Source organism: Bicyclus anynana, chromosome 14, assembly GCF_947172395.1.
Source record: "Bicyclus anynana chromosome 14, ilBicAnyn1.1, whole genome shotgun sequence".
In the NCBI taxonomy this organism is placed as follows: domain Eukaryota; kingdom Metazoa; phylum Arthropoda; class Insecta; order Lepidoptera; family Nymphalidae; genus Bicyclus; species Bicyclus anynana.
Window position 1 is genome coordinate 14,590,998 of NC_069096.1, and position 21,147 is coordinate 14,612,144.

Consider the following 21,147-nt stretch of genomic DNA (forward strand, 5'->3'; position numbering starts at 1 on the left):
GAGGCATTTCACATATTTAGAATATCCTGGATTTGGTCAAGGAACGTTCGCCTTGGCTTTCCTCTTCCAACATTTCCATACACCCTCTCCTTATAAATCTGATTTTATAGGGTGAAAGTTTTATAGTTATAATCTTCTTTCATTCATTCTCTCACACAGTGCCCACAGTATCTTCGTACACATCTTCTTCCAATGAAGTGAAGAAATGAAGAAGTACAATGGTTCCCCACTTTTGGCGATTAGCTGCATAATAAGAAGACTCCACAGTCATAATTGCCATGGGTGATTATGTTGCTGCCTTGACTAAATCGGACCAACGTGGGCATCTCCCTCTGAATCTGTTCTTTTCAACCTGGTTCTTTACCACCAAACGCTCAATAGAACTATTTCTGGATATGTGGCCAAAAATTTAATAAAGGTATTGAGTTTTTTGAAATGAAGCACAGTCGACGAAAGTTTTTTTTTTGCAATCCTTAGTTTCTATAACTACACCACCATAATGATGATGGAGGCGTAAGAACTAAGAAGACAAAGGAAATAGTCACCTGCCAGTTCACACGTGTTGCACATACTCCGGGTTGAGGAAGGAGAAGCCCATAAACTCTGTCTGGTCGAGATTCATCATGAACAACTTGTCGGTGGGCGTCAGTTCTGTCTTCTCTTGAGTGAACTGCTTGTCGAAGTTGGACACGTCTTTGCGATGTTTCTGGAAGAGAAAAGGACATTTGAAGATTATAGAAAATACATTCACAACAGTTCCTCATTATTTATTTGCCTCCTCCTATTGTCTCGTCAACACCTTCTGAGGTTGCTCAGTGGTCAGTGTTACCTGACGACTTTCCATGAGTGAAAGAATTTTTAAAAATCGATTTAGTTATTTAGGCGTGAACGAGTAAGAAACAATCTTACATTCGCATACAACATCAGTTAGTTTATCATAATGTTTCGCAAATAACTCACGATTTTAGGTTTGAACGGCGGCTGCACATCCCTCGCCTCAACGCGCGCCCAGTCGATGCGGCGGAAGAACACGTGCGTGCGAACGTCCTCCTCCCCGCGCAGTCCGCAGCCGAGGCGCTTCTGAGGGTTCTTGGTGAGGAACGACTTGCACGCGTCTTTGGCTTCCTGTTACATTCGTAAAAACTGCCTAAGACTACTAGTGATGACTCCCGGATCATGGTCGTTAAATTTGGGCCTCGTATAGGAAGGCTCAGAGCGTCTTTCGGAATATCACATGGAGATCCGCAGAAGAGAAGTCGCAAAGCTAGTGGATAATTGCGTAATTTGATAGGATCCGTTTGACAGCTTCATTTAATGTACGTGTTCACACGCCAAACAAATGTAAAACCCCTGGGAAAACTGTCAGATTGACAATTATAATGGAATAAATTTGCTGTCAAACGATAAATTTACGCAATAAACCTTCAGAAGTGGTAGTAGATCGAAAGATATTAAGTGTTAGAGGCATTGATGCAGTCTGCTCAAACCGTGTTGTTTGGAAGTCATTAATAGAGGCCATTCAGCAGTTGACGTCTATTGGCTGATAATGTTGACGACTAAATAATATAAAATATAATAAATAAAATAGTTTAAAAAACTAAAAAAACACGCTCAAACCCTTTCATTTGATACACATGTCATGGGGGTGCATTTCAAACAGTCATTATATTTCAGTCCACTATCTTGGGGGAGGCCACCATATTGGATTTCTTAATGACGTTTCTTAGCTAGCCATGTATTGTCATCAGAACACAGAGCGTGTGCAAAATTTCATCCTAAACGAAGACTGGGAAGTGGGTCAAATTAATATTCTTACATACATGGTCAGTTACAAGTGAAGCTAATAATAAAAGCGTGTTAAAAATATTGTATTGCTCATAATTATGGTTCACGACTTTATAGAGCACACCTGATGTTAAGTGAAAATGTCTAAAGGGTTTTACCTTGCTAAGAGTTTTCGGGTACGAAACACTATTGTCTGTGATCGCAGCAAACAGTTCCTCTTCGTCTTCACCATCAAATGGCGGTTGTCCCACAAGCATTTCGTACAGCAACACTCCATACGCCCACCAGTCCACCGACTTCCCATACGGCTGGTACAAGATGATTTCCGGGGCGATGTAGTCCGGCGTACCACAGAAAGTCTTAGTGGTTTTATCACCAGTAATACCCTCTTTGCACATCCCAAAATCAGCGATCTTGATATGCCCATCTTGGTCTAAAAGCACGTTATCAAGTTTCAAGTCACGATAGATGATACCGCGGGAATGTAGGAAGAATAAGCCGATTGCTATCTCGGAAGCGTAGAAACTGAAATGAGAAAAAACGTGTGACATTATACATACAATACAGGCAACAGACCATTATTTAGTTAAAGTCATAAAGCTGATAATAATAAATCATAAGTCATTCATATCTCGTGTGGGTTTGCAAATAAATGGTGCTATGCTATTGTTTAGGAATCCCATTAATAAACCAAATATAGAAAGATTCAAGAGAATCTCATTGCATAAATTTGGATAAAAATTTCCGTGTTGGGGAAACAAACCTTGAATATTTTAGAGTGATCTAAGTGTTGCTTGTTCTTAATTTTGAAAAATCCTTTTTTACAATTAAAATTGTTGAGGTCTTCCTCTCAAGTCACAGACAAAACTAGCCAAAGATGTATTGTACTTTGATCATAGAGATCAAAGTGATGGCTGGAAAATATGAAATTACATACACAGCGACAGGTTCCTTGAATTTGCCGCACTGCTGGATTTGGAACATCAGATCTCCGCCATTGACGTATTCCATCACGAAGTACAGCCGATCCTGGAATTAGAAATTAAATATTTGTTAAATAAAGGGTCTTAACAAGCTCTGCCGTGGCCGGAAATTTAATTAAACTGATGAGAGTTCTTTATTCTATTACAATATAAAAAAAAAATATACAACAGCAAAATATGTCGTTTCAATCGATTCATGTGACCCCATAGAAACATATTTAGATTATCTTACTTAAAGATTTTTATTTGACTGGAGGAAAGACTTTCCCTTCTTCCATTCGTATATCCATGGCTGCCGCATATCCTAGTTTATTTATTTTACTGGTTTTAATGGTATGGCTATAGGCGCGTGAGGCTTCCATACCTTCAGCCCTTTGTATGCCTTAAGCTATCCTTAACCATTAGCATTAACTTATCAAGGTTACAGTGTATTTTTTTTGCATGCCCTAAGAAGTGTCGCTTTGTTGTAGTTTTCCACTTAACAGCAGGTGGGCCACTGTTGTTAAGTGAAGTGCTTTCTGTTCGGTGTTAGCAACCACAAGGAAGGAAGAGGAAGACAGAACAAGAAGGGTGAAGTTCTTGAGCACACTCTTCAAAGTGTATTGGAAAAAAACGTCAGATAAGCGACATGCTGCAAAGTTTAATCGATTGCGATTTGCTCTGCTAATGCATTAAGCTGATATTTTGTAGAGCCATCCCAAAGGTGATTGCAGTAGTTACTTCTTACAAGTTCTAAAATGAGACTCTAAAGGGTGAGGTGGGGTGTGAAGAACTGTTTATGTTTACCGCGGTTTAGTTTAGCTTTTAGTCTGCCGTTTCTCATGCTCTTACCATAGTCTGGAAGCAAGAGTGCAGTTGCACAAGGAAGGGCGGCTTGGAGCTGAGCGCCAGCACTCGCTTCTCCACCATGGTGCACTCCACGTCGTCGTCTTGTATGATGATGTCCTTCTTCAGGATCTTGATTGCGTACAACTCGTCCGTACCGCGACGTTCTGCCAGCATTACCTTTGAAGTAAAATAAACATATGTATTTTTATCGCATACTAGACACTGTTCTAAGCAACCTTTGACCAATTAAACGATCTTTTGTTGAAATTAGTGTATTCCTTTGAATATTGCTAAGTTTATGATGTTCAATTCAATTCATAGAAAATTCATTGTTTTGTCCCCGAAAACCTGACAAAATATATGTACAAGAATGTTACACAGAACTGGCAATATACGTACTATGTACTCTCAACACTCATTTTTACATCTTCGAGAGATTTTGACTCTACGAGTACAATATTCAATTCCATTTCCTGAACTTTGTTAACTTTGGGAACAAATATTAAAATATTAAATTCTGTCAAAAGTGGTTCAATAGCTGAGCAAGCATTAGTGATAAAAACAAAACAAAATTCAAGCGTAAACAAACGAACATTATTTAGATATGATTTTGTTCCCCTTTCAAATATACGAATACCTACTAATTTATGAATATAGAAATGATTTTTGAGATTATCGAGTCTTACATCGTACCTTCCCGAAAGATCCTTTGCCCAGCACCATGACGAAGTTGAAATCGGTCGCTCGGATGACATCTGCGGCTGCCATATTGTGGGGCACCTCCCTGTCGGGCGGCGGCGGTGGTCGGCGCGCGCCCAGGCTGGTCGCTTTCATCTGGTTCTTGAGCTGAGCCAAGTCTGCACCCTCCTCGGGCACTGGCACGTTGTAGAAGTCTCCTTCCTCTTGCGTGAGGAGTTTGAACCAGCCGTCCGCAGGTGCCTTCATCACCTCGGAGATGCCGAACGAGAGGGATCCCATAAAATCGTTACGGGAGGTCCGATCCCAATCCCAGATCTGTTGAGTGGACGTAGGCATTAATTATTGCGCATGCACATCTATGCTTACTTACAAATACGAAAGCAAGTCTGTCTGTCTGTGTTACACTTAAATCGCTGAATCAATTTAGATGAATTTTGAAATAGTGATAAATAGGACCATGGTGCAGATCCCACGCTATTTTTGTTTCCCGAAAAATTTATGGTTCCTGCGAGATTTGTAAAAAATAGAAAAGAAAAGGAAAAGCTATTATATTTCGTTGGCCGTGGTCGCAGCGTTTGTAGGCTCGTAATATACCTATTTAATAGTAGAAAATCGTTGCTGGGATATATAAATTGTACCTCGATAAGAAGTCTTCTATCTTTATCCTCCGGCTTCAGTTCGAAGGTCAGCGTCTCATTCCATTCAGGATTGAGGCAACTCTTGATAGTCTTGGTTTTTTTCTTTACGTTGTCCGAGTCCGGGATGAGCTTCAGCTTCACGTAGGGGTCCGAGAGCCCGTTGGGATCCATGGGGATCAGGTTGCGGCCTTGCTTCACTGAAATGTTAAATTAGTTTCTACAATCAGTCAAATTCATATCTTGGGAAGAGAAATCCCCTGCTATTAGTCGACACATGGTTTTCTTTTGTTTCGATATGTCGTGGTATACATCTAGACTGACAAATACGATACGATTCACTAGTTTGATTTAGCATACTTTTCATTCGATAACCAGTTCGGTGAAGGTCGTCTATGGGATCTTAGGACTAAAAAAAAGTTCTTACTGCGATAATCTAATGATTTTAAACTTACTTCGTGGTTGTTCATTATGAATATTATTTAAACGGGTACATACCACGATAAAACGACGAGATCGATTCTGCCCCTAACAGCTGATGTCAACTTCGCATCTCGCAACTTCAGTCCCGTCGTGACCACGATCCATGCAACTGGTCTCTTTATAACTCGTCGTTTTATCGTAGTATGTACCCGTTTAAATAATATTCTTACTGAGATGTTAGGATTAAAATAATGTTTCACCTTCAACGGTCAACTTGTTCCCGTGGCAAGAGACGCGTAGCTGGATGCGTCCGCGTCGCTCGGTGTGGTCGCAACCGCACAGGTTGGGCACCGACTCCTCGCAGCGTTTGTGCACGTTCATGTCGCATGCTATAACAGTGTTGAATGTAAGCAGGCGCCACGACGGTGAAGTTCATTATGAACAATGAATAATTGATTTATATTAAAATTAATGCTGCAAGTAAAGTAATGCTGATCAATACAATATTTTTCAATCAATTACTATAAGGAAAAAAGGAGATGGTCCATTTCATGTCCACTCTTGTACCCCGTATCATTAAAATTTAAGAAATACAAGGATTTAATTAAAATTTAAGTAATTGAATAAATAAAACTAAATAAAAAGAAATAAATAAAATTAAAACCGAAGCTTTTGAGTTAAATCAAGAAGGCGACCTTATAGCAACTATGACATGACAATTGACAGCAAACGTCAAATCGACTACTGCATTGAAAACGTCATCAATCCGCCATTATTACCCATATTAGTGTTGCATTTCTTGGGAGAGAATGAATATTATTAAGAAAGAATTAAAGTAAATTCGTAGATTTGTATATAATTAAAAATAGTTAAAGAAATATATTTTCTTTTATTACCGCCAAGGTACAATGACTGATCCTGGGATCCATACAATTTTGGATATCTCCTTTATAATAATTATCCAATTAAAAAATATTGTTTTGTTTTTTCATGTATATTTAAATAAACGGCAATGATAATAATATTATAAAAGGTACATGCATGAAAATAAACTCACTGCATATTTGTAAAGAAATCTAATTTTAAATTGCATTCAAAAGAGCAACATTAAGTTAACGAACTATAAAAGTTAAATAACAAAAACAAAAGACAAAAGCCGGCAAACTTCATCAGACAACTTGCACACCAATTAAAACTTTTACTTGTTAAAATCACAAACATCTTGTTAAATGTTTGAGAAATAAAGACAAACAAAAAATGATTAACAAATAGCAATACATGCACAGAAACAGTTTCAAGAAAATTGCAAGCGAACAAGTAGGTAGGAGAGTGATCAAGCATCGCAAACTAAAAGACAACAAACAAGCAAGAGAATGAAAGAGCTCACTAAACTAAAAGTAATTTGTTTTAATAAGGCTGGCCACTCATTGGCTACTGTCGCGCAAATACCGCACAGTCGCGTTTGCGATTTTTCGCTTTGTTAGGAATTTAAACGACATAGATTACACAAGTAATGACGACTATTTTGTAATTGTAATAATAATAATTATTATTATTTCGGTTGGGCGGTGGGCCGGGGGCCCGCTGTAGCGTATGCATCCTTTTCGATCTTTTGTACTTGAGTTTTTAAATTATATAGTTCTAGACTACAACTAAACTTCTAGTTCTATTCAATTAGAACTTCTAGTTCTATTTATTACACCGGACAAAAAAAAAATCTTTAAAGTGAAAGATGTTCACATATGCAATATTATGTACCTATAGTATTAGTGACTAAATATCAAGTTTTAAAAGCTAGTAATTGTTATAAAGTTTACAAGTGTATGCAGAAGTGTCAAAAAACAATTAAAACTTACTAATAAAAATATATATGCACTAAAAATCAAATGAGTATCGATTTTTTACAATCGCTTAATAGATCATGCAACCAAGCGATAGTAGCCAATGTGCAGACAGCCTTAAATGCTTTAAAAAAATTTAGCGAAGACGACTACCTACTCTTGGAGACTGATGTGCTCTTTGCTAATCCGAACGTTTTCAAAAAGTCAAAGCCAGCGAACTCGTTTAATATTTAATGATTGCTCTTTAACTAAATACCGTATTGCACTCAATGAAGTTGCAATAAATGCCTGACCAGAAAAATAACATAAATACCTCCCTCATGCAGAAAAAAGGAATCAATATCATCAATTAGCACATAAGCACAAGCAGCAAAAAATAGTCGTGACGACCCTAATTCAAGTGTTTTATTTCTCGTCAGGCTAATGTTAAATTCGGTTGACTTGGTCCTCTGAAAGTTTGGAATTAATCAATATATCAGCGGATTTATAATATTAAACGCATAGATCCTAAATCATACGTTTCATATTAGATTACGCTACGTGTGAAACTAGCCTTATTGTGAACTAGCTGACGCCGCGCGGTTTTACCCGCGTGGTTCCCGTTCCCGTAGGAATATGGGGATAATATATAGCCTATAGCCTTCCTTGGTAAATGGGCTATCTAACACAGAAAGATTTTTTCAAATCGGACCAGTAGTTCGTGAGATTAGCTCGTTCAATCAAACAAACAAACAAACTCTTCAGCTTTATTATATTAGTATAGATTAACGTAGAAACAGCTACGGATACGTCCCAGTAAAACGATATCTCCAGTAAAACGATTATACCTATCGATATCAAAAAAGGATAAAGTCAGATACGGCTCGATGCCCATTAATTCATTTCCGTGCAGGTAAAGTAGAGCGCTTTCTAAATCCATTTCTAAATTGGCTTCCCTTTTTTTAATTTGAGCCAATTTTTCCAATTTACTCATCCAATGCTAAAGGGAATTTGTAATCTTATAATTGAAACTTTTCAACGTATACGTTCGGGATAGATAAAGTAAAATGTACCTACAATTAGGTATACCTACACGTATGACTGAATCCGGCTTTACATGCATTGCCTAATAAACTTCTTTATTTCGTATCATGACTTCTTAACATTTTTCTTCGATCATGCACCGTGATCGAGCATGCCTATTGATTGTAGTGACTGGAATTCTTATTCGCCGTGACATTCAAATCAAGCATATTCTTCTTAGAGTTGGCAATATAAAGTTGGTTACTCCTTGATTGCATTCAATAGTTTTCGTTTACAATGAGATTCGAATGCCATAGTAAATCTAGGGTTTATGCAGACATCTACCTACAACACAGTACTGTGGCACTTGGCAATTCCCGTGACAGCAATCCAGTTTCCTCTACGGGGTTACTCGAGGAGCTAAACTTCCTCGCAGACCAGGTCAGGCCTGATGGTCTACGTTTGGTACCTCCGCACTTATATCCCTGTTGGGCCAGACCATGGAGCATCGCACCACAATGGTCGCAAAATGTGGGAGTGATAAACGTCCATTTGTTCCACTTGTGGGGAGCGTATGCGGCCTTTGGGATAAACCATCACATTATTAGATCAAATTAAGTAACTATAAATAGAGACGTTCGTTAATCCGAGGTTTCATCTGCCAAATGTTAACGTAACACAAAAACAGAATGAGGCAAAAGCGAACTCATCAGCCCAATTTGCGGATACGTAACTTACTTTCAAAGGGAATGATTAAAAAAGAATGTTTCGAACTCATCGCGTAAGCTTGGGTACAGTACAGCGAAACTTATTGCAAAGCAATTCAAAAAAAAGTTTTCTGATTGATGATTTAAAATGAAACCGAGTAGAAAACTCATTTCACAGGAGTTTGTATGTTTTTACGGAAACTAAAGTGTAGACAATAAGCTCCGTTAAATACACGGTGCCAAACTTCAAAATGTAGCTGTTTTACAAATCGTCTGACGTTCCACAAGTTGTGCTGATGAATAAATAAGAAAAACACTAAGTTTATGAAAACACACATTAGCATGAAAACCACAGATAATGATCGTTAAAAACCAAGCTGAAAAGAGAGTTAATAATGAATACAATAAGCATTAGGCGTTAGAATTAGAAGCGATGTCCAAACCTTCCAAAAAAACTAAGATAAATTACATTAGCAGAAAACCATAGAAAACAATCACCAAGCTGTAAAGAAATGTAATAAAGATGTTAATAAGCTTAAAACTAAGATTGAATACATTAGCAGAAAACCATATAACACAATCACCAAGCTGTAAAGAAACGTAATAAAGAGGTTAATAAGCATAAGAATTTGAAGCGTTGCCCGAAGCTCGTAGTGCGTTGTACCTTGACACTTGAGGCCCTGGTGGATAAGTCCGTAGAGGAGGGAACCGCAGTGGTCGCAGAAGGTCGGCGAGGAGTATGTGTAGTTTTTGAAGTTGTGCCGGGTACGGGTATCCTGTTTTAGGAGATAGTGATATTAAGATAAACTAAGGGTACTTAAAACTAAGAACTAATTAGTAAAAAGGATTTTGTGGTAATAGAAGACACTGTAAATGCCAGTATAACGAGTATATAGAGGGTGCTCGGGATTATTTCCCGTAACTCTGGAGTTATACTCTTTATCGAAAATTAAAAAATGCAACAATAGGTAAAAGCGTGTGTTACATGGATAGTCAGTATTATTTGAATTACTTTGTATGAATAAATAAAAAGTTTATATTTTTTAATTAAAAAAATATTAGTTAAGCAGTTCGGCTCCTATAAGTGGACTTGTCAACCTTGTAGTTAAGGGAAATACTCCCGAGCATCCTGTATATGTAGTTTGCGCGATGGAATATTAGGAATGTCATCAAAACAAAGAATTTCCTGTAAAGAACAGCTTTTTCAATAAATTTCATCTATGTATATTAGGAAAATGTTCAATAGACTTTTCGTATCATAAGGTTCAAATAAACAATTTAATCTTATAACCCTGCTGCTATAAAACAGTCAATCATTGAAAGTTAATAGTTTAATTCAAAACAGTTAACGTACATAGGTTTACTCGGGCTTTAACAGTTGAGCGTTTACATATATTTTTCACATTAAATATTCAAAAGAGTCATTGAAATGTAGATGTAGGAAATTGGTTTTTGAAATTTTATTTATAAAATCTATTGTGTGTATTGTATATTTATATATATATATATATATATATAAATTTAAATTCGAAATATTTTTGCTATTCACGAAATATATTCGTAGTTAAAATGAATGCCAAAAATAAATTTTCCTGAGTGTCCTTGGATTATATAAACACGGACGAGTTGAAAATTACGATTTTGTTAAATAGTATAGATTTGTGCGCCAAATTGTCGCGGTGGAAGTTATTAATCATGGCCGCTAACAAGGGAACGGTTTTAGAACAGCCGTTTTAGGGAAATGAGGACGGAGCAGTTTTTTGTAGGTAGCCAAATGTCAGGTTTGTTTTACGACACAAATTAATGTTTTTTAACTTTTTTGATAACGGCGTGCTACATCACATTTTCATTTTAACTCTTGTATTCCTGTGGATAAAAGTAAAGCTTCTGTTAATTTGAAAATAAATCCTTTATTTTAATGAGAAATGCTGTTTTTGATAACCGTTTAAGACGTCTTATTCGAAAGCCAATGCATAATTGCTATATTAAGGTAAAAAAAATTAATTAATTAAGTCAATACTTGGATAACGATGAAATCTTAAATAAGCTGTCAAAAAAATGTACCAAACTTTGTAAATTATGTTTACCTTAATGGAAGTTTTTATTGGACCGGAAAAAATTCCGGATCCTTTAGTAGGCAAATTTTCCTGCTTTTCCTGGTATTTTGTTTAGGAGAGTACTTATCTGAAAGCTTTTATAAATTTTTCCTTATAACTTTTTTGAGGAAAAGGGAATTGGGTGAATATTACAAAGATGTTGATTATTTTTTTCATTTGACACCATTGGGACATCTAAGTAACATAATAAAAAAAATAGGACTGTATTAGTATCTATGCATATCAAATAGGTGCGCCACAAATTAAGATTTTCAAGTAAAATTTTAGTTTTTTTATTGAAAATAGTTTTTCTACTGGTATCAATAACTTTTATTATTGTAAAAGAATACAATAAGAAACTATCCTTATAACTATACAAATCATATCCACGTGAAATAGTGGTAAGAAGACTGATTGAGTTTTTGCGTTGGACTGCTAGGCTATTCCTTTTCGCAATTAATAACATATTGTGCTCTGAACCTAATATGCCACGCATGAAATCAGATTCTTGATTTATTGAATACTAGCGGACGCCCGCGACTTCGTCCGCGTAAAAATTGATGTAAACTTCTCTACCTCTACCTTACCCTGCTCGTAAACCTACCCAACCCTACCCTACCCCTACCTTACTCCTACCCTACCGCTAATGCTTACCCTTCCTTCCCCCCACCTTACCCTACCCTAACCCTACCCGTATCCTATCCATACCCTATCCTACCCTACCCCTAATCTACCCCTACCCTACCCCTACCTTACTCCGACCCTACCGCTAACCCTAACCCTTCCCTACCCCTACCTTATCCCTACCCTAACCCTACCCTACCCGTACCCTACCCCTATCCTACTCCTCCCCTACCCTATACGTTCCATATCCTTCCCCTACCTCTACCTCGCCCCTACCCTACACTACCCCTACCTTATCCGTACCCTACCCTACACTTTCCCTAAATTACCCCTACCCTACCTCTATCCTACCCCTTCCCTACCTCTATCCTATCCCTACCCTCAGCAAAATTGGTCCAGCCTTTTGTGCGTGATGCAATGACCAAAAGACTATAATTTCCCAAGCGACTTCTATGCTAATACTATAAAGAGGTAAAGTTTGTGTGGTTGTCGGGGGTAATCTCTGGATCTACTCGACCGATTTGGAAAATTCTTTTACCAATAGAAAGCTACATTATTTGCGAGTGTCATAGGCTATGTTTGGTCCTCATATTCATACGGGAACGGGAACCACGTAATTGAAACCGCGGGGCGTCATATAGCGGCATTTCTTCGACTTTCAGAAATTTTGTATTATCTCCGAAACTATATAACTAATTAACATACTGTAAAGGGCAAATCTTATCTCTATAATATCCTTGTGATTATTAAATCATTTATTTTGATAAGGATTTAAGTTTAGTCGTGTAAATAATGACGTAAACCTTAGTTTAAAATTTAAATAATTTATTAAAGTACTAAAGGTACTATATCTGCTAAAATATAAAAGATAGATATATGGTGTCGCGGACTTTTTTGTAGAACTTTTAAAGGTTCAAAAAGCCTCCATACATTTATTTCAGTTATGCGCAATGGTTGAGGCAGCGCATGCGAATAAGTAAGTATTTCGGTCTGACCCGTAAGAGAAAACCCGCGATATCTCAGTAGTTATATATGATAGAAATATAAAATATAGCCTATAGCACTCCCCGATAACGTAGCATTCTACTGGTGAAAGAATTTTTAAAATCGGTCCAGTAGTTCCGAAGATTACCCCATTTCAAAAAATTGTTACAAACTTACAAACTTTACCTCTTTATAATATTAGTATAGATATAGATTCATTCTAATGCATTGGCTAGATCCGTGACTCAAAACTAGGACTTCATATTAGATTACTAGAAGTACTAGGGAGGTACTAAACAAGTTAATTTGTACAACAAAAGTTAATTAAAGTGGAATGCGTCACCGGCAAATGAACGCAGCACGCCACTGCGGCATGGTAGCACGCGACTCTGTGCCATTATTGGGTCATCATCAGACTAGTTGAACTACCACAACTGGGCACGGATCTTTTTTGTTTTAATGATTTAGATACGCATTGTAGCAGCATAGCACGCGACTCTGTGCCATTATTGGGTCATCATCAGACTAGTTGAACTACCACAACTGGGCACGGATCTTTTTTGTTTTAATGATATAGATAAGTATTGTAACAGCATAGCACGCGACTCTGTGCCATTATTGGGTCATGATCAGACTAGTTGAACTACCACAATTGGGCACGGATCTTCTTTGTTTTAATGATATAGATAAGTATTGTAACAGCATAGCACGCAACTCTGTGCCATTCTTGGGTCATCATCAGACTAGTTGATGTTTCACAACTGGGCATGAATCTTTTTTGTTTTAATGGTATAGCTGTATTGAAGCAGTAGGTGGTGAAACGCTTTTGAGCTGCCAGCTGGCTACCTTTTCACGCCTGACTTGATGATTCACATTCACATTGTTAGTGATAGAGGAAAACGAAAGCTGAATATAATCTTTCTTCTCAGTCAGATCATTTCAATGGTTATAACGCGTCCTAAGGTTATTGACTGCGCTGTCAATCTATGCGATGGAGCCTCATTTGATAGAACGGTGAAGGGAGAACTAAATCATAAGGTATCAAAGGGTCTCTGCATTTTTACACAACTGCCCAAAATGGGAGCACATTGTTTCGGGTTTTAGGTATGCATGTAAGTATTTTCTTTACCATAACTTCCAAATGCCTGCATAGATTTTGATATAAATAATAAAATATCATTAAAATCAGCATCCATAGAGCCACAAGAAAAAGTTGCCAGCACAATATTTATTGTTTTTTTTAGTTATATTGTCACTATGAGCTCCCACTCACTTACTATTCTTAGTTGGCTGACATAATCGCAGATAATACTAACAAGTATAGCGATATATGTCAACCCGCACATTTTCTCGAACTAAATCGTCCAACTAATTACGCAGTCGGGTAAAAATAAGACACCGATCGTATCAGAGCCGCAGATTCACGCCCGATCAAGCACAAATCCCAAATTTAAAAAGTTGTCCAACTCAATTGTAAGCGTTTGCAATTTAGTTGTTCGATAGTCGGCCAATTAAAAATTGTAAGTCAGTGGGCGCCCTAAGTTTTGGCTCATTAGAAGGGTCTCAACCGAGAGATTGATTTTAAATTATTTAAATAGTTGGTTTTCAATCAGGTATTTGTATCTATGGATGGTAAGACAGTAAAAACAAGATACTAACGTCGGAGTCGGCGCCTTTGTCTGCGCCGGGGCAGGTGAAGGTGACGTACTCGTGGCATCGCTTGTGTACCACGAAGCTGCATACTGGAAATAACAAGCAAAGTATATAGAGCTTTACCCACCACGCCGGCCGTATATTATATGTACGGCCGCGATTTGTGGGATATTTATTCATCATCATCATTATCAACCCATATTCAGCCTACTGCTGAGCTGAGCTGAGAAGATTTTGGCCAATAGTCCACCACGCTGGCCCAATGCGGATTGGCAGACTTCACACACGTAGAGAATTAAGAAAATTTTCAGGTATGCAGGTTTCCTCACGATGTTTTTTCTTCACCGTTTTGAGACACGTGAATAAAATGCACATAACTGAAAAGTTAGAGGTGCATGCCCGGACTGGAACGAACCTACGCCCTCCGGAATCAGAGACAGAGGTCATATCCACTTGGCTATCACGACTCACAGGGATATTTTTTAAAGTCAAGAAATTATTACGGAGATATTTTTTAAATTCAGAATATTATAGTCTGGAAGAGGAACAAATTTATTCTGCTCGTACCTCTGACGGTTTCTATGTGGCATCGTACCGGAACGTCAAGTCTCTTTGCGGGAACTGCGCCAGATTATCATCATTATCAGCCAATGGACATCCACTGTTGGATATGGGTCTCGTATCCACGCAACCAAAATGGCAGACAAGACCAAAGAGAATCAGTCTCTGTCTAAAAAGACAGAGACATTTATAAAAGATTTCTTTACTTTACATTATCTAATTACATTTTATTCGAGACACAGCAGTTACAAGAATATCGTTACTAAACAGCGCCACAATAAAGCCAATCTTCGAATTCAATAATTAAAAAAAAATATATAACAAATTATTCTTCCAACTCAAGTAACCTTACTAAGTTTTAATTTAACGTCAAATTAGAATCTAACTATTGATTCATGGTTACATTATTATTCTTCAAACGTATGAAACCCTCAGCTCCTTTTATTATCTTACAATGTCGCTCAAATTAAATGAAAAGTTATAAAATCACTCACCTTGGCACTGGAAGCCTTGTTTCCCGAAGCCCCTGTAACAAGATAGGAATATAACTTAATATAACACTGTCTATGTAATAATATCGTGTTATTATGACGCTATACTACGCCTGACAATGTTACGAAGTGAATTGTGATTCGTAATGTTTTTCGTAATGTTTTTAGTTGAAATGTTATTATTCTATTAAAGATTATTTAATTGACATTTTTTAATAAACTTTGACGTAATTTATTGACACTTTAGAGAATAAGAGAATAGTGCGCATATGATATTGTAAAAAACTAATTTAATATTGTATTTATTTTGACTAGTGATTTTTAGATAGTGTTTTAAGAAATTTGCATGCCAGTATAAGGCGAATTGTATAATGTACCTATTTCAACATTTATTGTATACCAGCTAATGTAACTGTACAATTGCAAATAAATAAATTGAATTGAATTGAATTGAATAGTTTTATCGTATTAATTTCAAAACAGTAATAGTAATCTATAATATAAAATTGAATCGCAAAATGCGTTGGTAAGCGCATAACTCAACAACGCCTGGACCAATTTGGCCAATTCTTTTTTTAATGTTCGTTGAAGTTCTAGGATGGTTTTTACGGCGAGAAAAATTTAAAAAGACTAAAAAAAACTTATACTCCCATACAAACGATTCGTAATAATTTGAATTTTAATATGTATAGGGTAGGGGTGAGGTAGGAGTAGGGTATGGAAGAAGTGCACAAAAGTCAAAGCGAAGCTTGACTGGGTCCGCTAGTTTTTAATAAATCTAGATTACCCGAAATGTTACTTTAGAATAAACATTCTAAATTCTAAAAATTCTAAACCTTGAACATGGGTCAGCAATAAACAAGCATTTTTTATGCAAAATCACGAACTCCCAAAAATAAGAAAAACACCAAGCGCTTTATTTAAAGACAAGTTCACGACACGACCACACCCTGATATTTTAAATTTTGTTTATTGACCTCTTACGCCCTTCTAATTCTTACACTGCTCTTTGGTATATGGGTCACAAATGGAACCTAAATTGGAACAATGAAATTTTCTTCGGTATACATCAGAAAATAGTCAAAAACGACTCGCGTAATAATTATTTGGAGTCTTAGAGTAAAAAAGTTTTTTTTACAATTACATCTATACTAACATTATAATATGGTATTTCTGGTGTTGTAGGGCGTATGTAATCTCTGAATCTATTAAACCATTTTTGAAGAAAATTCTTTTATAACTAGAACGCCACGTTACTTGTGAGTGCCATATGCTCTATTTTTTACTCGTGTTCTCACGGGAACGGGAACTAATCAAGTGAAACCGCGAGGCGTCAGCTAGTTTTTAATAAAATTCATTGTGAACCTTATTATTTTTTAATTTAAATTAGCGAAGTCGACGCTGCGAAACGTTGATCCGACTAAAGGGAAATACTAATTACGCTCGCGCCGCCAGTGCAAACTGCAAACACAAACAACGAAAGGTATAAGGATTTGTACATTGTATTTTCAGCATTCAAAATATGCAGTCGCGCTTCATAATCTAAATAAATTTAATTGTAATTGTTAGTTAAGTTTAACACGCTATTTTTAATCCCCGTCACTAAAAAAAAGTACGAGTGCCTTAGCTAGTAATTGAACCGTAGTGGTTTTAGAAGGTAGTGGCCTGTCATCAAGCTTCGCGGCAACCTTTAGACAAAGGTTTAATTTATAAAGCTCCCCCAGCTAAGGGTGAACAAAGTTCGGGAAGAAGGGACTGCAGACTTCCCAACTCCCTCATTAACAGCCCATATTTGGCTCACTGTTGAGCACGAACCTCCTCTCTGAATAAGAAGAGTGAGTCCGCCACGCAAGCCCAATGAAAATTGGCCGACTTCACACACGTAGAGCATTAAAAAATTTCTTGGATATGCAGGATTCTTCATGATGTTTATCGATCACCGTTTGAGACACGTGATATTAAGGTAATTTCTTAACCTGAAAGTTGGAGGTAGTGATGTCCCAAAATTGAAGGCAGAGGTCATATCCACTAGGCTATCGCGGCTCTTCTCTGAGAGCATTACTTACTAAAAATAAAGACTTTCGTATTATATTTATTTTTTCTATATCCAGGCTTCCAGGGCCTTGTCCTAAATCAGCCATTCTCTACAGTTATTTTATTTAAAGCGCAAAAGATCGCCCACACGCGAATATATCCCCTTTTGTGATGAAAATTAATTCGATTAAAAGTAAATTTGCTCAGCACGACCCCTAACATTTGGTACAGTAAATGTCAAGAGTGAATAAAACCAGGCGTTATTTTGCTGACGTTATAGTATTAAAAGGTTAGGAAAACAGCGAATAAAGGAGATCGACCATTTTTCATACATTGCTGGGTTTTCATAATATTATTTAATAGCTGACGCCGCGCGGTTTTACCCGCGCGGTTCTCGTTCTGGTAGGAATACAGGGATAATATATAGCCTATAGCCTTTCTCAATCGGGCTATCCAACACAGAAAGAATTTTTCAAATCGGACCAGTAGTTCCTGAGATTAGCGCGTTCAAATTAGTGTCATTTATTGAATAATGATATGAGCCGTGATTGCCCAGTGGATATGAACTCTCCTCCTCCGATTCCGGAGGTTGTGTGTTCGAATCTGGTCCGTGGCATGCACCTCCAACTTTTCATTTATGTGCATTTTAAGAAATTAAATATCACGTGTCAAACGGTGAAGGAAAGCATCGTGAGGAAACCTTCATATCAGAGATTTATTTTATTTCTCTGCGTGTGTGAAGTCTGCCAATCCGCATTGGGCCAGCGTGGTGGATTATTGGTCTAACCCTTCATAATAACTATACAAATCATGCCCACGTGGAATGGTGGCAAGAATACTGGTTGCATTTCCTCATTGGACAGCCAGACTGATCAGGTTTAAGATTGATTATGTTTGTTTGTTTCTATAACGTTCTGCCCCCCGCCCCATATATGATCGGTCTCCTTTGTTATTATTTATATTATGTATATCCAATTTTGTTATTAAAATATTATGTATTTACATTGAAACGATTTGAAAAATTCGTTCACTGTTGGGAAGCTACACTGTCCCCGAGTGCTTACTTCAAAATATACAAACAAACAAATCGTTTTTTTTGTAGTAGTAGTATAGATTTAACGTAATACAGATGTAGGAGTGTGTTATAGAAACCCATTAGATTAAATTTGCATTTTGTAACGCCATTTCACCATAATGAAGCCTACAGCAAATACATGATCAAAGAAAAAAAGAACATAAAGCTTTAAAAAAATCACCAATCAAAAACCAGATTAATAAGGTAAAGTTACGGAAAGCTAAATCATTTTCTCCCCACGGGATTAAATATCTTATTAAACTGAAAAGCTTTTCAACGGGAAACCTTGTGTGTTGTTGTTGTGTAATTTTCTAATGCTCGAGCGAGGGTAATCTTGAAAATTGCATTAATAACAGTAATGCAATTTTACCCATAGCATAGGGTTGCCAGGGTTTCCGTAAAAAAAAGCATTTATTAATAGGGTTTCTAGTACCCGTTTCAGTGGGAATACGGTGATATACATAGCATATGACACTCACAAATAACGTAGCTTTCTATTTGAAAAATAATTTTCAAAATACGTTCAGTAGATCCAGTTATTGTCCCTACAATCGCACAAACTTTTTTTGTTTTTTTTTTCAGCTCCATAGCCTTGGAGCTAATTAAGTTTCACAATGCTTACTCGTATGTTTCTAGTTCAACCCAGGAGATTCAATCTAAAAGCCGAGATACTCATAAAGTCACTGGAACAAAGAAATCTTGACAAACTTAAAGTTCCTTAGAAAGGGCTCTTGATAGATAGACAGACGGACAGTGTGAGTGAGAGTGAACTTTTATGGGATCCATTTCGCCTAAGGGTTTGGCAACCTCTCTTTCGTAGTTGTTAATTCTGTTTGCTTTCAACGGAGAAGATACATTGTATATTTCCTTATTTGGCTGAGGTCTGGCCTGATGGGAAGCATCGGCCGTGGCTGGTTACCGCCCACTGTAACGACGTACCACTAAGCAGTTTAGCGTTCCGGTACGGTACCACTTACAAATCGTCCGAGGTATGGGAAGAATAAAACTTGTACCTTTAAGTAAGCTTGCATTTGACTGCATTGCCATTTAACACCGCGCGATAAGTCAGGACTAACTTGTCACTGAATAATAAACAAAAGTCATGACCTTAGACCAATTACCTTCTATAGGACCTGCCTCGCTAGAGGTTACCCCTCTGTCAAAAATATATGATCATGATCTAACAAACTGTGTCTATCTGTATCATACAAACTGTGTCTATAGAATCGATGTTTCATTGTGTTAAAATTACACGTGTGTTAAAAAACGATAAAATATATAGTTGTGTGTAGCGTAATGACACAGGATATATTTATTGGTGTTAAATATTTTCGATGTGTGAGTCTTCTTCGTTCACCTCAAAAAACGACAGACAATTTTGTTGGTGAATTTGAGTGCGTTACAAGTATAATAAAAGGTATTTGGTCTCAGGTCTTGACAGTCAGATGTACAACAAAGCCATCGTATAAGGGTTCCGTTTTTCCTTTTGAACTACGGAATCTTAAAACCCAAAAGGCTGTCTAAATTCAGTACTAGTAAAGTCAATTAGCAATGTAGTGAGTAAGGTCAATAGCTGCCCGGAGGACAATGAATTTATTCATTCAATCTTATTAACGCGGTGCGGTTAATCTCGTCCACAAAGTGGCAGCCCTAATGGAAATTCATATGGTGCTACAATATAAAATGCAGTGATCAGAAACTCCCATTAGCTATATTGTATAGGGGATGTTGCCCGGCTTGGGGTCGAGTTGTAAATACTCGTATTTACTCTTGTAGCATTGTTTGCTGCCCGCGATTTGATCTGGATATATTTCCAGATATAAGTTGAAGTATTTTTTTTTATTGCTGCCACGATCTGGCGACCGCGTTTGATATTATTCTAAAGAAATAGGATTTTTTTTGCATAGAGGCAGTTTAGATGCCTAGAAACTCTAATCACATTTTTATTTGTGAATATAATCTCGTAATTTTAATATTTTTATAAAACAAAATTGTATTTTTATCACGTCATCGCAAACGCCAATCAACTGTAACGTCATTCGCTACAAGGCATCGGTTTGTGATTGGCGCTTGCGGTGACGTGATATAATCACATCACTGCAAACGCCAATCACGCTGTTATCTCTATGAATGACGTCACTTGCTAATGTATTGTGTTTCGGAGGCAAAAATTTTACGTAGATATTTTTTCATTTATATTATTTTTTTTACTGGTTATTATTGACGGGACAAAATAAAATATAGCTTATAATACTTCCATAATTCAGTTTAAACACTGTTTACAAAAGAGGTAAGTAGCCTATTGTGAGAAGTTAACTTTAAATTGGTCTAGACGCTTAAAACCTACTACCTTCCAAAACCACCATGGTCCGAATTCTATAATTACCCAAAGTACCTATGTACTTATTTATGGAACATGGTCTGTCAAACTTTCAGCTTCTGTAAAATTCGCAGTTATAATACAATAATGCTAATATATAGTAATAATTCGATAAATAAAGATTAAAAACTAAAATTAGCTTAGAAAACAAAGGATGTGTTTTGACAACCCTAACGCAATTTTATATGATGCCACAATAGAAAATGCAATGTTAGTAAAATCCCATTAGCAATATTGTACGGGGACGCGGTCGGCCACCGGCGGCGCGGCCTAGGGTTGAACATCAGAGGTTAACGCACGTACAGTTCATTTAAAATGTCCATTAAAGCGAGCCTATTAAATAAAA

At 37.0% G+C, this 21,147-nt stretch overlaps 1 protein-coding gene across 1 annotated transcript in view; it reads right to left on the bottom strand.

Moving 5' to 3' along the window:
* The window catches only part of LOC112044984 (protein kinase C, brain isozyme), a 206,314-nt gene that overhangs the window by 11,204 nt on the left and 173,963 nt on the right, over positions 1–21,147 (bottom strand). The window contains exons 2-12 of the mRNA XM_052885254.1: positions 15,316–15,347; positions 14,267–14,349; positions 9,568–9,679; positions 5,614–5,742; positions 4,934–5,130; positions 4,290–4,610; positions 3,600–3,773; positions 2,723–2,814; positions 1,944–2,310; positions 961–1,125; positions 546–706 (exon numbers count right to left, since the gene is read on the bottom strand). Of these exons, the coding sequence (XP_052741214.1) occupies positions 554–706; positions 961–1,125; positions 1,944–2,310; positions 2,723–2,814; positions 3,600–3,773; positions 4,290–4,610; positions 4,934–5,130; positions 5,614–5,742; positions 9,568–9,679; positions 14,267–14,349; positions 15,316–15,347 (1,825 nt within the window). The 3' untranslated portion in view covers positions 546–553. The remainder of the gene's footprint in view (positions 1–545; positions 707–960; positions 1,126–1,943; positions 2,311–2,722; positions 2,815–3,599; positions 3,774–4,289; positions 4,611–4,933; positions 5,131–5,613; positions 5,743–9,567; positions 9,680–14,266; positions 14,350–15,315; positions 15,348–21,147) is intronic.